Source organism: Phocoena phocoena, chromosome 7 (genome assembly GCF_963924675.1).
Source record: "Phocoena phocoena chromosome 7, mPhoPho1.1, whole genome shotgun sequence".
In the NCBI taxonomy this organism is placed as follows: domain Eukaryota; kingdom Metazoa; phylum Chordata; class Mammalia; order Artiodactyla; family Phocoenidae; genus Phocoena; species Phocoena phocoena.
This window is the reverse complement of record NC_089225.1, coordinates 112596170-112609758: the sequence shown is the minus strand read 5'-3', so window position 1 is coordinate 112609758 and position 13589 is coordinate 112596170. Positions and strand designations below refer to the sequence as shown.

Below are 13589 nucleotides of genomic sequence, written 5' to 3'. Positions count from 1 at the left end.
CTGGGCCTCAGGCTTCCTCCTCTGTAGAATAAGAGGTTTGTCCGGAAGTTACCACACAGTAAACATGGTGGCGGGAACCCACGGAGAGGTACTTGGTCAGCCCACCAAACTGCCCTCGTCTTTGCCATTGTAAACTCTTGGAATGGTAACGCCTAAAGGGGCCTTGGTACCTGTTAGGTCCTCCCTTTCACGTCACAGGTGAGAAGATAATGGCCTAGTGAGGGTGAGCAGTGAGCTGTGGTCATCCAGCAGAGTTTGCACCAGAGTTGAGACCCAAGCCTGGGGCTTCTCTCCCTGAATTTTTTTGTGACACCACTTTGCTGCTTGTACTTTTGATGCTGGATCCACTGACCTCAAGTTTGTCAGCAGGAGGCTGAATCTGAAACTCCATTGTTAGCCTTTCTCTTCAGCTGTCAACTTTAGGTGCTGGGCTCATTAAATTTCACAGCCAGTGTACTCTCCATCTTCCCAGGCAATCCTGTGTCGTTACAATGAGGAGAGTCAAAAACATGCAGCCTTAAGCCTCAGCAAGGAGCATAATCCAACCCAGTATGAAGAACGAATGAGAATACAGAAGGCTGGAGGGAATGTCAGGTAACCGGGGAGTGACGGGAACTCGGGAAGGAGGGTTCACTTATGTAAAAGCAGCCTTGAGACCTCTGAGGGTGGAACGTTCTGTGTCATGCAGTCTTCAGCGTAATGAGACTCTGTATGAGGTCTAACCTGGTGAAGTTGAAGTAGGTGAACGAGTGTTGTAGGATTTCACCTGTGTCCAAGTGGGAGCAAAAAATGTATGCAAGAAACATGCTTCCCTACGTTTGCAAAAGGAGACCTGTCTCAAATTCAAGTTCACCGTTGGCAGCATTGTCTCTGGTCCTGGTAACTCTCATAAAAGCTGTCATTTGTCACAACCCGGTAAGCTACAGTTTTCGGCAAATTCTCCAGAGAGAAAATCTAAAGTGGTTAAGACAGTAAATGTAAGACATTAAGTAGTGTGTGCTGATCACCTCTGGTCTTCCTGGGGAACAACTTATCTAGCCCAGAGGGCCGCTCTTACCTGGCTGCGTCCGTAGCAATTCCAGTTCATCTCTCTTTACACCTTTGAAGAGTGTGTGCCAGCTCTAGTTTATCATCTGCCATCTCTCAGGTAGTTGAAGGAGGGCTTAAGTCTTTTCTGCACTTCAGGAGAATTATACTTTAAGGACATTGCATTATGAATTTGATCAGAGGTGTTTTCTGGTTCATCTTACAGTTTGACCCCATGAGGATTTTGTCTCCTGTTGGAGATAAGGGAGAAGTAATATATCAGTGTAAGAGTGCAGTTATTTGTCCTTGGATGTGTAGTTTCTCTTGTTGTTTATTTGGGGCAGTTTTTATTATTGCTTCAGGCTGTTTCTAGCCAGGGGTGCAGGGAGGTCTCTGGAGAGCAGTTAGAATTCTTAGGGTTGGTTAAAAAAACTGGGTTAGTCAAAGGTGATTTGGGTCTTGGTTGTGGCTGTCTACATGAGCGTCGACGGAACTGTAGGCTGGGTTCAGACCTTGGCCAGTGCTCTGTGCCTGACTTCTCCCCCATGACTGCTGTGGAAGTTAATGCCCGAGAATGTGACCCCAGTGTTAGTGTCAGCATCACCTTTTCTGCCCTTTATTATAACTTTAAAATGCTGCTTTTGCCTGAACTCCTTGAAAAGATCTTGACATTGGCAGTCCTATGGCTGAAAGTAAGATTAGCTGCATTGCATTTACTTCCGGTTTCCCAGTCCCTACTTGCTAAGAACAGCGTGGGCTTAGGGTGAGCCCCTCAATTTAGAGAAACGGGGTGGGAGGCTCAGAGACAGCAGGGGCTTTCTGTTCCTGAGCAGCAGGGCCAGGCTGTGGCCCATCTCCTGCCTGAGGCCAGAGGTGGCATGCTTTTTCTTTTCCACCACCCCCTCCTCCTTTTATTATTAAAATTTTCAAACATGCAGAAAACATTTTAAAAGAGTAAACATTTCAATCTCTACCACCTAGATTCAGTAGTTAACATTTTGCCATTTTGCTTTGTCTGTTTATGTTTGTGTTTGGCTGAACTATTTAAAAGTTAGTTGCAGACATAACACTTAAGAAAATAATAATGCCTTAGGTTGTATTAGGTTATCTAATATCCCGTCTGTACTCGTATTTCCCCAGTTGTCCCCACCGTGTCTCTGTTTGAAACCAGGGTCTGGTGTGTTCGCATCTACCTTGGACTCACATCTTTCCATGTAGAATCGTCTCCACTTGTACTAGGCTTGGATCATCACTAGTCAGCACTTGTATAGGGTCACCAGTGCTGTTTTTTCATAGTATTGTTTAAGTTGCTTGTGTGTATTTCTTGTAAACTAGAAGTTAGGTCTAAAGGCTTCTTTAAATTCAGATAAGACATTTTCAGCAAAAATATTTGATGGGGGATGCTATGTACTTCTGATAGTCCCTCACTTCAGTAGCCATGTAAGGTCACTGGTGCGATACTGATTCCATGCTGGCTACCATGGCTACCATGTGGTGACAACAGATGGCTCCAGAGTGAAAGGACGTGTTTCTGTGTAATCAGCCCATGATCCGGGGAGATACACTTGAGCACCGTGTGAACATTGTGGCCCACCAGCCTTTCAGCTGACGGTTTTAGCATCCCTTAGTGATCCTTGCATGAATCATTTATTTCACAGGGATGGCAAAGATGATCATCCACTTCTGTGCTTCCTTCTACGTGTATTGACAGGCATCCTATAAAGAAAGGCTTTCCTTCATCAATAGGGGATGAACCATAGTTTCTCCCTGAAAGCAGGGTAAATGTTGAATTCTTTAATCACCATTTGCAGAGTGAGAGCCACCCACAGTTGTGGAAACTAGTGTTTTCTTTCCCTTCTCTGCTTCTCTCCATCCCCTTTCCCTTGCTCCGTGAGTCACTGCAGGCGGCTTTCTGTATTGGAGGCGCTGACTCGAGCTGTAGAGGCACGGTGCTCTTGCTGCTCACACGGCCTCATCTGTGGCCAGTGGGCGGAGCTTCGGCTTGCTTCAGACACGTCTGCCTTTGTCTTAAAGCTGAGCTCCATATGCTGGGGATGCTTGTTTCAACTGCAGCTTCGTCAATTCTGCGTCTGTTCTAGGACAGAGCCAGGAAACACACACACACACACTCACTCTCTCTCTCTCTCTCTCTCTCTCTGTAAGCTGTGAGCTTAGATTGCTATTTCTCATTCATATTGGACACTTATAGGGCTTTCTCCTAAATTCTTTGATTCAGTACTTGTAGTGTCTTCTTTCATGCTGAAAATCTTGGTTCCTAACAACATTAGTATATTTATTTGCCAAAATAGCTTGGAAATCATAGTATCAACAGTATCACTATTAATGAATTTGAGTTCCTTGTGGTTCTCTTATCCTTAGTCTGTGCTTCACTGAGGATATACGGAGTACTGTGTGTAAACATGGAATAGTAATTTTCACCGCGGTTTTGTTACACTCTGGCTATTATGATCATTAGTTTCATTTTGCTTTCAACTTCAGGGCTTTCCCTGCTGGTGGGGATGTAAAATGGTGCATCTGCTGTGGAAAATAGTTTGGCAGTTCCTCACAAATTAAAAATAGATCTGTCATCACAACATTGCAAATCAAGTGTACTTCAATGAAAGATAAATTTAAAAATAAAAAATAAATAGATCTACCATATGATCTAGCAATTCCACTCCTGGGTATATACCCCCCAAAATTCAAAGCAGTGGATTTGAAGAGATAGGCGTGCACCCATGTTCATAGCAGCATTTTTCACAAGAACCAAAAGGTGGAAGCAACCCAAGTGTCCATCCACAGATGAAGTGATGAGCAAAATACGGTTTCTCCATACAATGGAAATACTATTCAGCCTTAACAAGGAAGGAAATCCTGTCGCATGGATGAACCTTGAGGACATTTTGCTAAGTGTTAGAATAAGCTAGTCACAGAAGAGTGACTGCTGTATGTTCACTTATGTGAGGTCCCTGAGTGGTCAGAATCATCACTGGGACAGAAAGTAGGGTGGGAGTTGTCGGGGGAGGGGGAGGGGGAGTTGGTGTTCAATGGTTGCAGAGCTCAGTTTGGGAAGATGGGAAGGTTTTTGGAGATGGATTGTGGTGATGGTTGCACAACAACGTGAATGTACTTAATGCCACTCAGCTGTACGTTTAAAAGTAGTTCAGGGCTTCCCTGGTGGCGCAGGGGTTGAGAGTCCACCTGCCGATGCAGGGGACACGGGTTCGTGCCCCGGTCCGGGGAGATCCCACATGCCGCGGAGCAGCTGGGCCCGTGAGCCATGGCCGCTGAGCCTGCACGTCCAGAGCCTGTGCTCCGCAACGGGAGAGGCCACAGCAGTGAGAGGCCCGTGTACTGCAAAAAAAAAAAAAAAAAAGGTCTTAAGGGACTTCCCTGGTGGTGCAGTGGTTGAGAATCTGCCTGCCAGAGCAGGGGACACGGGTTCGAGACCTGGTCTGGGAAGATCCCACATGCCACGGAGCAACTCGGCCCGTGAGCCATAACTACTGAGCCTTTGCGTCTGGAGCCTGTGCTCCACAAGAGAGGCTGCGATAGTGAGAGGCCCGCACACCACAATGAAGAGTGGCCCCTGCTCACCGCAACTAGAGAAAGCCCTCGCACAGAAACGAAGACCCAACACAGCCAAAAATAAATAAATTTATTTTTTTTAAAAAAAGTAGTTAAGATGGTAAATTTTCTGTTACATGTATTTTTACCACAATTTTAAAAATGAAAACCCCCCCACGTTTACGTGGTTAATTATCTAAGTTAAATAAAAGGCACAGTTAGACATGCTTTCGTCTCTGTTCCCTTCACCCTTATTTCCTGATTCTTTCCAGTGTTTCTTTTTACAAAAATAAGCAAATCCACGTACGTATTTTTATTTTCCTACTTGCTCACACTGAAGGTAGTATACTGTATGCAGCAGTGCGTTACACTCTTTCAGGTGACTTCCTCGGAGAAGGTGAAAACAGTTTTGTGTTTATTTTATAAGGAAGGCAACTGAACAGCTGAAGGGAAGCTTGCACATGTAGCATTTAGTGTCAGATTTGCAGTACTTGTGCTGGTACAGGTCTTTGATGGCAAAAAGAAACACTTCTGGAATCATACCTGCAGTTTTCTCTGTAGCACGCATCGTATTGATACACCGGATCTTGGCATCTACAATCCTGGGATGGTCAGAAGAGGATGGAGCGTCCACCTCCCAGCCTCAGCTTTCTGAGCCTGGCAAGACCACCGAGTCCCTGCATTCGCTCACCTGCCAGAGTTGCTGAAGTCCGAGCAGGGTCTGGCTTGTCCTCACAGCCAGATTGGCTGTCCCAGTGCCTCCCTCTCCGATTGCGAAGGGAGAACCGGAACAGAAAATGGCAGCAAAAAGAGCTACGATCAGGGGACTCTGTTGAACGACTTTCCCACCAATAGAACAGCAGTTCTCTGACGGCTGGGCAGATGGGAAGGAGATGAGGGACAAAGCAGCGTGGAGCAAAAGTCGCTTGAGGGCGGGAGGCCAGGCCTGTGGACGATTGGTACCGAGGGAGGCACGTGGGTCGTGAGTGTGGACCTCAAAGCCCACTTCCTCCTCAGCATGGTGGTCTTGGGGGAGAACTTTGAGGGTAGCGGGAGGAGAGTGGGTTTTCAGCCGTTAGTTGAGGGAGAACCCGCAGCAGAGCACGCAGCTTCCTATTGTGCGTTTAGGAAGCTGGCCGCGTATCGGGTGCGTGTGGAGGAGCTCTGCTGAGGGGGATTGGAGCGTGCCGGAAAGTGTGAGCCCACACATCCATGTGGCTGGTTCCGGACAGGCCTCGTCGGGTGTGGTCCTGTTCCAGTTGTCACTGACCATGAAGGCAGGTGGTGTGGCTTCGTGCTCTTGTGATGCACAGCCTTAGAGTTGGCACTGGCCTCTGGAGCTGACTGGCGTTTGCACACGCACGTCTTAGATAGCCCGTGACACTGAGTGCAGGCAGAGTGACAGCCAGCTTGCGGTGTCCGTTTCTGCAGTGTAAGTGGCTTTTCCTGGGTCTGCGATTCTGTCTGTTGTTGCTTTCTCCTGTCACTCCAGTAGTTGAGTGAGTGTAAGATTTCCACTCTGTGTAGAACTTTGCTCAGTAAACAAGAATGGAAATGGCAGCTTCTGTGTTGTGGCGCACACATTTTTCTTCATTAGACTCAGGAATTGTTCCACATTTTGTGTACTGAGTTGTGCTGGTAGTAACTGGGGCTTTGGGACCTGCCATTGCATGCAATCTCGTTGAAACAAGCTGGGTTTATGACTTGGGGGTGCGGTTGGGTGTGCACCAGGCACCCAGTTCCTTGATCCTGAAGAAGCGCTTTGTTGGCTTCTCGCGGTGCTCGTGCTTTGAGCTGCTTCCTCAAAGGCGCTCTTGAGGCTGAGGGATCCCGCCCCCCGCCCCACTTCACTCTTCAGCTCGGCCCCTGTGCACTTCGGCCCCTCTTGCTGCGCGTTTTACTGTTTGCACTTGAGAAGACTGCTCAGCTCTTCACAGACACCGGCAGAAGTCTTCATTGCTGGTGATTCAGCTGTGACCACTGGGAGGGTGAGGGCGACTTTGTGGGCACAGTGAAGGGCCAGGGGCCAGGCTGAGCTCTGACTCTATGAGACAGCAGCCCAGACCCAGGCGAGCAGCTTCTGGCCATGTGTGTCCATCACACAGCCTCTCCAGAGCTTGTTCCATCGTTTGGGAGCCCCGTGGTGACAGTACACCTCCACGCACAGCTTTGCTGTGTGCTGAGTGCTCTGACGCACCTCGTCGAGCGTGGGTTCTGGTTTTACACATGAGGGTCTAGATGCTTGGGAGGTTGCAGCTGCCCGAGGTCACACAGCAAGTACACCGCCAGAATTGTCCTTGGGAGTGTCAGGCTAGGGACTGTTCCTCCTGCTGACAGAACTCTGTCTTACAATGTGGAGTCTTCTTTTAGGTCACCTTCCCATCTCCCTGTCCCTCATCTAAAAATAGAATGGGTGGCAGTATAATGCTGTTGCAGAACACTGCCATTTGTGCTGGAGTCACATTAAATCACATTCATGCCCAGTGCAGAGAAAACGTGCTTCCAAGTCTGGGAATCTGATTAGAGTGAAATACAAAATATCCCTCTGTTCCAGCTGTTCTCAACTCTGGTGACGTGGTTGAATCACGTGAGAAGCTTTAAGATAAAAACAAAGCCAGGTCCCCATCCAATCAAGTTTGACCCTGGGCTTTGGGCAGATCAGTGGATTAGGCCCAGGGCTGCCATATGCCAGCTAGAGGGGGCGCTAGCCCCATCAGTGTGCTGTCGGGCTGAGGAGCCAGGGGCAGCAGGAGTGTGAACGACCGAGAACAAAGAAGATGGCACACAAATGCTCAGACGCTGCTATGTATTAGAGGCTAAGAGATGTGGATTCCACAGGTTACATCTTTTACTCTATCCCATTTTTCTGCTTTTAAGATCGGATTCTGAGTACTGTGACCCGTGATCTGTCAGATGGAATCTGAATTTGCTTTTCCCCTCATTTTAGGGACGGGCGTGTCCTGGGTGTGCTGGAGGTGTCCCGCTCCATTGGGGATGGGCAGTACAAGCGCTGTGGGGTCACTTCTGTGCCAGATATCAGACGCTGCCAGCTGACCCCCAACGACAGGTAAAACCTCCCAGAGGCACAGGTGTGCACACACATGGTTTTGTTTCTCTTCTGATTTCTTCCAGTTTGTGTAGTGAACCTGGGGTGGGCAGCCATGTCTCAGGCACTGTGCTAGGCCCTAGAGGTGCAGGGATAAATAAAATGCCGTTTCTGCTCTCGTGGGGTCCACAGTCTGCCGGGGGGAGCACCTGTGAATGGACGGTTCCAGTCTAGTGTGTCTTAAGAGTGTGGGGTGCTCTGGGAGACTTTGGCCGTGGGGGGAGAGAGGCATCCTTGCTGGAGAAAAGAGAAGGGCTTTTTGGCAGAGCGGACACAAGGGACAGGATGAAAATGTGGCCAGGCAGATGCCATAATAGGGAGTCAGGAAAGTGATGGCAGGGTACCTGGGGACAGATTGTGAAGGCCCTGGATTCTTTGCTGAGGAGCTTGAATTTCAGCTCATAATTGGTGGAGAATCCTGGGAGGTTTTTAAGCAGAGTCAATTAGGTTGCGAAAGAGACCCCTTGTTTAATTGTCCAGCCCCTAATTCTGAGCTGCTTGAAGGTGAGGCACCATGCCTAGTGCCAGAAGCCCTCAGCAAGTCAGTGTTAGAGGCTGGCCAGTTAGGAACTGATGCACTGGCCCTTGCTGCGGGTGGGGATGGGGGAGGTGAACTAAGGCAGCAGTGGAAGGAGACCGGGGAGGCCAGTGCTGCGAGGGAGGAGCCTTACCCCGGCCCCCCGCCTGCTGAGTGAGCGTCTTAGGACACGGTTCCACCAGCTCCTCTGGTTTTCTAGATGATGCCTCAGGGGAGTCTCGTCTGTCCCCACATTAGACCAGGCCCCCTGTTGTATGTACTGCTCGAGCTCCCTCTGCTTTGGATCATGGTTGTGTGTTTGTATGGCCAGTTGCTTAGGGTCTGTCACATCAGTGGAAGGGGCCAGCACCTGCTTGGACCTGTGCCCTGGTAGATACGTGTTGAATGAATGCCCAGTCAAAAGAGGAAAACCAGGACCTGGGTATTAAAATGAGGAGAAAAGGGTGTTAGATCTGTGGGGAAACTGTCCTAGGAGAACCAGAACTGTCTCGTCTCATCCATCATTGTTCAGAAAGACTTTCCTTGGGAAGTCTAGAGGGGACTCTGAAAGGGAGGTAGACCCGTTCTCAGATGGTGAAAGTGGAAGGTGGTTCTTCACGTGGGGAGTGAGTGCTTGAGAACATTCCTTAAGTCCACAAACTGTCAGTTTTATTGGGTTGGCCAAAAAGTGCCTTTGGTTTTTTAAGTAAAAATAAAAGACACATTTTTCATTTTCACCAAGAACTTTATTGAAGAACGTATTCACCCTTTTGTTCCACTACCTTCTGCCATTTTTCAGCCAACTTCACAATCCCATCTTCCCAAAACTCTTTATCTTTTTGAGCAAAGAACTGTTCCAGGGGCCTTTTACAGTCATCCAGGGAATCGACATTGTTTTCCATTGAGAGAATTTTGTAAAGACTGAAATAAATGGAAATCCGAAGGTGCAATGTCTGGTGAATAAGGCAGATGAATCAAACTTCCCAGCCAAGCTGTAACAGCTTTTGCCTGGTCATCAAAGAAACATGCGGTCTTGTGTTATCCTGCTGGAAGATTATGCGTTTTCTCTTGACTAATTCTGGACACTTTTCGTCGAGTGCTGCTTTCAGTTGGTCTAATTGGGAGCAGTACTTGTTGGAATTAATCGTTTGGTTTTCCAGAAGGAGCTCATAATAGAGGACTCCCTCCCAATCCCACCATATACACAACATCACCTTCTTTGGATGAAGACCGGCCTTTGGTGTGGTTGGTGGTGGTTCATTTCGCTTGCCCCACGATCTCTTCCGTTCCACGTTATTGTCATTTCATTGCCCATCATGATTTGTTTTAAAAACGGAACATTTTCATTACATTTCAGTAGAGAATCACATGCGGAAATGTGGTCAAGAAAGTTTTTTTCGCTTAACTTACGTGGAACCGAAACATCACAGCGATGAACACAACCAAGCTGTGCAGGTGATTTTCAGCGCTTGATTTGTATATTTCGAGTGTGTCGGCTGTCTCCAGCGTGGTATAACGGTGATTGTTCTCAATTAATGTCTCGATTTGATCACTACTTCAACTGGTCTACCTGACCATGGAGCGGCGTCCAGTGAGAAATCTCCAGCACAAAACTTCACAGACCGCTTCTGACACCTTCGATCAGTCACAGCACCTTCTCCATACACTGCACAAATCTTTTTTTGCACTTCAGTTGCGTTTTTACCTTTCTTGAAATAATCATAATATGCCGAAAATGTTGCGCTTTTTTCTCCCATCTTCAGTATTAAAACGGCTACACAAAAATTCACCAATTTTGATAAGTCTTTTTTTTTTTTTTTTTTTTTTTTTTTTTGCGGTACACGGGCCTCTCACTGTTGCGGCCTCTCCCGTTGCGGAGCACAGGCTCCGGACGCGCAGGCTCAGCGGCCATGGCTCACGGGCCTAGCCGCTCCGAGGCATGTGGGATCTTCCCGGACCGGGGCACGAACCCGTGTCCCCTGCATCGGCAGGCAGACTCTCAACCACTGCGCCACCAGGGAAGCCCGATAAGTCTTTGTTTTAAATGTACGCTGATATGACAGCTGTCACATACAGTCTAACAAAATTGTTTGGAACGATGTTAAAGACAACTGAGTGCTACAGAGCCCTCTTACAGAAAACAACCGAACGAACCTTCTGGCCCACGCACTATGTTTGGGAAATGGCTCGAGGCATGTGGTGATAGAAATTTAGCATGTATTTATCATAACACCTGATGGATTTTATTTGGTGATTTTCCTAGAGTTTGTCTAAGAAGTGGGTTTGGGTTAATCCATAATTTTCGGTGAACAGAGAGTAGTCCCAATTTTGATGTGTAACATTTCACCTACAGATATTTTTAAGTAGTTTTAACCTTTGTCTCATAGAAGTTAAATTGGTTTTAAAAAATGTTTAGCCTTTGAGTAGTTGGACAAATATTTTTACCTCCACTGCCAGGCCATTTAATAAAGTTTGCTGCTAAAACCCATTTATATTTTTCTCTGTGTTGTAGGTTTATTTTGCTGGCCTGTGATGGCCTCTTCAAGGTCTTTAACCCAGAAGAAGCCGTGAACTTCATCTTGTCCTGCCTTGAGGTAAGAAGTCCCACAAGGGAGAGGGTGCCAGTCGTCCCAGCTGCACTTGGGCTTTAGAGGAGAAGTCCCGAAGCCCCCTTCCTCCCCCGTGTTCCCTGTAGTTGGGAGTGGGAACTCCGGCCCGGGGACTCACCCGTCAGTTTGTCCTGCCCGCCCTGATGGGGACTGGGGAGCAGTTCTTCCTTGTGGCAGTGGTGTCTCAGGAGAGTGATGGGGTGCAGGGTCCCCACTCACCAGTGCCCCTTTCCTGCCCGGTAGGATGAGAAGATCCAGAGCCGAGAAGGGAAGCCCGCCGTGGACGCCCGCTACGAAGCCGCCTGCAACAGGCTGGCCAACAAGGCGGTGCAGCGGGGCTCGGCGGACAATGTCACCGTGATGGTGGTGCGGATAGGGCACTGAGGTGCTGCGGGCCGGGGCGCGGCGTGGTGGTCACTTCCAACGTTCACTCTGTGTGTTGTGCACATTGTGTGTTTCGTGTACTCCTGTGGGATTCCCATGGTTGTAAATAAAGGTTTCGTTTTTTTTTTTCTAGACTTTTGAGTTATCTTATTACATTTTGAGCAACTCTTGACCTTTCAGAGGTTGCGTTTGCTTTCGAATATGCTTTGGGTGTCTCCTCGTTAAAACCATTATGGGCATCTTGGGTTGGCCGGTGATGACGGCCCATCCTTAGTAAGCTGCTCGTTGTGCAGTGCTTTGTGGTTTATGCGCACCTTTCCTGTGCTGTTTCACCCTCCTGATAACTGCTTGGGGAAGTGGCATTTTACAGTGAGGAAATCGAGGTAATGACTGCATTGGACAGACCACGACTAGAGCCCAGGGCTCCTGGAGCACTCTGGCTGCTTTCAGCTGTCTATACAAAAACAAGGTCACAAAACATTATGTGGCATGATCCCAGGCTCGGCCAGGGGAACGAGACGAGGTGGCCACTCTGGAGCAGCGTGCCCCCGGCGGGCCCTCCAGAAACACCACGGGATTCTGCTTACTTCCAGTTCTGTGATGACAGGTGCAGTTGGGCTGAGGGACTCTAAGAAGGGCTGGGTTTACTGGGTTTCACGTCTGGGTCCCCCGGGTGCAAAACGCATACTTTTCCAGGTTTGAGCAGTCACGCTGCTGTTCCCTGTGGCCAAGTCCAGCCTCCCGTCTTAGTCTTAGGAATGTGCATTCAGTTGGTTCTGTGCTGGGCTGAGGTTGATGGTCACATCACACTTCGTCAAAGATGTTAAAAATGCACGATGAGCCTAGTCAGAAAAACAAACTTTAAAATTCTTTTCAAGCCCTCATTGATATGTAAAGCAGGCCATTGGTATTGCTGCAATTACTTAGTAAAGCAGCTTTTAGGTCTGTGTAAATGCTGCCTCGGGATGATGTAAGATTCTGAAAATTTGCTTTTGAAGCTGTTTTGTCATGTTTGCTGGCCCTGCCCAGCCTGCGCACATGGCCTTATCACCTCGTCAGTTCTGTCAGTGGGACCGGCCTCCCTACAAGTACCTCGGGAGCGTTTCCAGCACACCCTTCCCCAGAGTGTTAAGAGCCAGGTTTCACTCCTGCTGAGGACTGGGACGACGCGGTGTGGCGTCGCGGAAGGAAAGAACCTCAGCGTCTCAGAATTGGGAAGTGGGACAATTTATTCAATAAACATTTTCTTACAGCAAACGAGGCACCAGTCTTTGACCATGTATCCCTAATCCCCAGACCGCTAGTGTCCTAGAGCTGGGAGAGGCTTGGTGCTGGGCTTCCCTGGACGGGCTCTCCCTGCCACCTTCTCCATGGGTCTGAGGGCCCCAGTGGGCTGGAAACATGCTTCCACCTCCCCTCCCAGAGCTCACTCCGCTGTCCTCGGTGAGCCTGGCCTAAATGACTAAGACCCTATATTTTAGGGTCTGCCCTTTGTTTCTATAATTTTGTATAATCACATAAAATAATTCTCAAAAGTCAGTTTATATATATATGTATGTGTATATATATATATTCCACCTGACAATATTATACAATAAATACTTCAATAAATTGCTGTGTGACACACTCATATTGAGAAAATGAAAGACATCTGTGGGTTTTTCAAGGGTAAAAGATAGCTTCTCTAAAATATCTGGATACAAAGTGAAATCCAGAAAAGGGCGTGGCCACACCATCCCTTATCAGAGAACATGGGCAGGCAGGACGCCGGCCAGCTCGCACTTCCTGGTAGGGCGGGTACGAGTCCTACTGAGAACTGTGCCAGGACTGCCAAAGGGCACAGAGTGGTGGTTTGTGTGCATTGCGCCGGGGGGTCCCCTGGCTGGGAGGGAAATGTCTGAGCCTGACTGTGGCGCTGGAAGCTTAGGGCTCCGGGGCATCAGCTAGGCCTGGCCAGTCACCTGCTCATCCCAAGGCCAGCTAGAAGGTTATGGTGAGAGGTGACTGCAGCCATTGCCCCCTTCTCTCCCAGGCCTGAGAAGGGGGCAATGGCTTGCCAGACCAGCTTGGCCCCCAGGACATCTTATGGTACCCTGTTCCTGTAGCCTGTTTTGTGTGTAGGTACAGGGGTTGGGTTAACTTCCTCAGCAGGCAGCGGGGGCCCTGCACCTTGAAAGAAATTGCAGCAACTCCCAGACCCCCATCACCACTGCTACCCGCATCCCATCACTGCTGCAGCAGCACAGAAGGACTTGGGACCTGGTCTTCTCAGGACACCCATCTGAGCTTGGGGCCATATTCCCACCCCCGTGGGGAAGATTCTTTCAAGAGCCCCAGAGCTGGATGGACCCAGCGGGGCTAGGCTGTGGTTGGGCACCGA

The 13589-nt window shown here is 48.7% G+C and overlaps 1 protein-coding gene across 2 annotated transcripts in view; it reads left to right on the top strand.

Moving 5' to 3' along the window:
• Positions 1 to 11343, top strand: part of ILKAP (ILK associated serine/threonine phosphatase) — a 29258-nt gene extending 17915 nt beyond the window's left edge. The window contains exons 8-11 of one of the 2 annotated variants that reach the window (XM_065880213.1): positions 473 to 594; positions 7541 to 7660; positions 10729 to 10810; positions 11069 to 11343. In XM_065880213.1, coding sequence (XP_065736285.1) covers positions 473 to 594; positions 7541 to 7660; positions 10729 to 10810; positions 11069 to 11209 — 465 coding nt within the window. In that variant the 3' untranslated portion in view covers positions 11210 to 11343. The remainder of the gene's footprint in view (positions 1 to 472; positions 595 to 7540; positions 7661 to 10728; positions 10811 to 11068) is intronic. The other variant, XM_065880212.1, reaches the window with a different exon arrangement.
• Positions 11344 to 13589: the final 2246 nt, after the last annotated feature.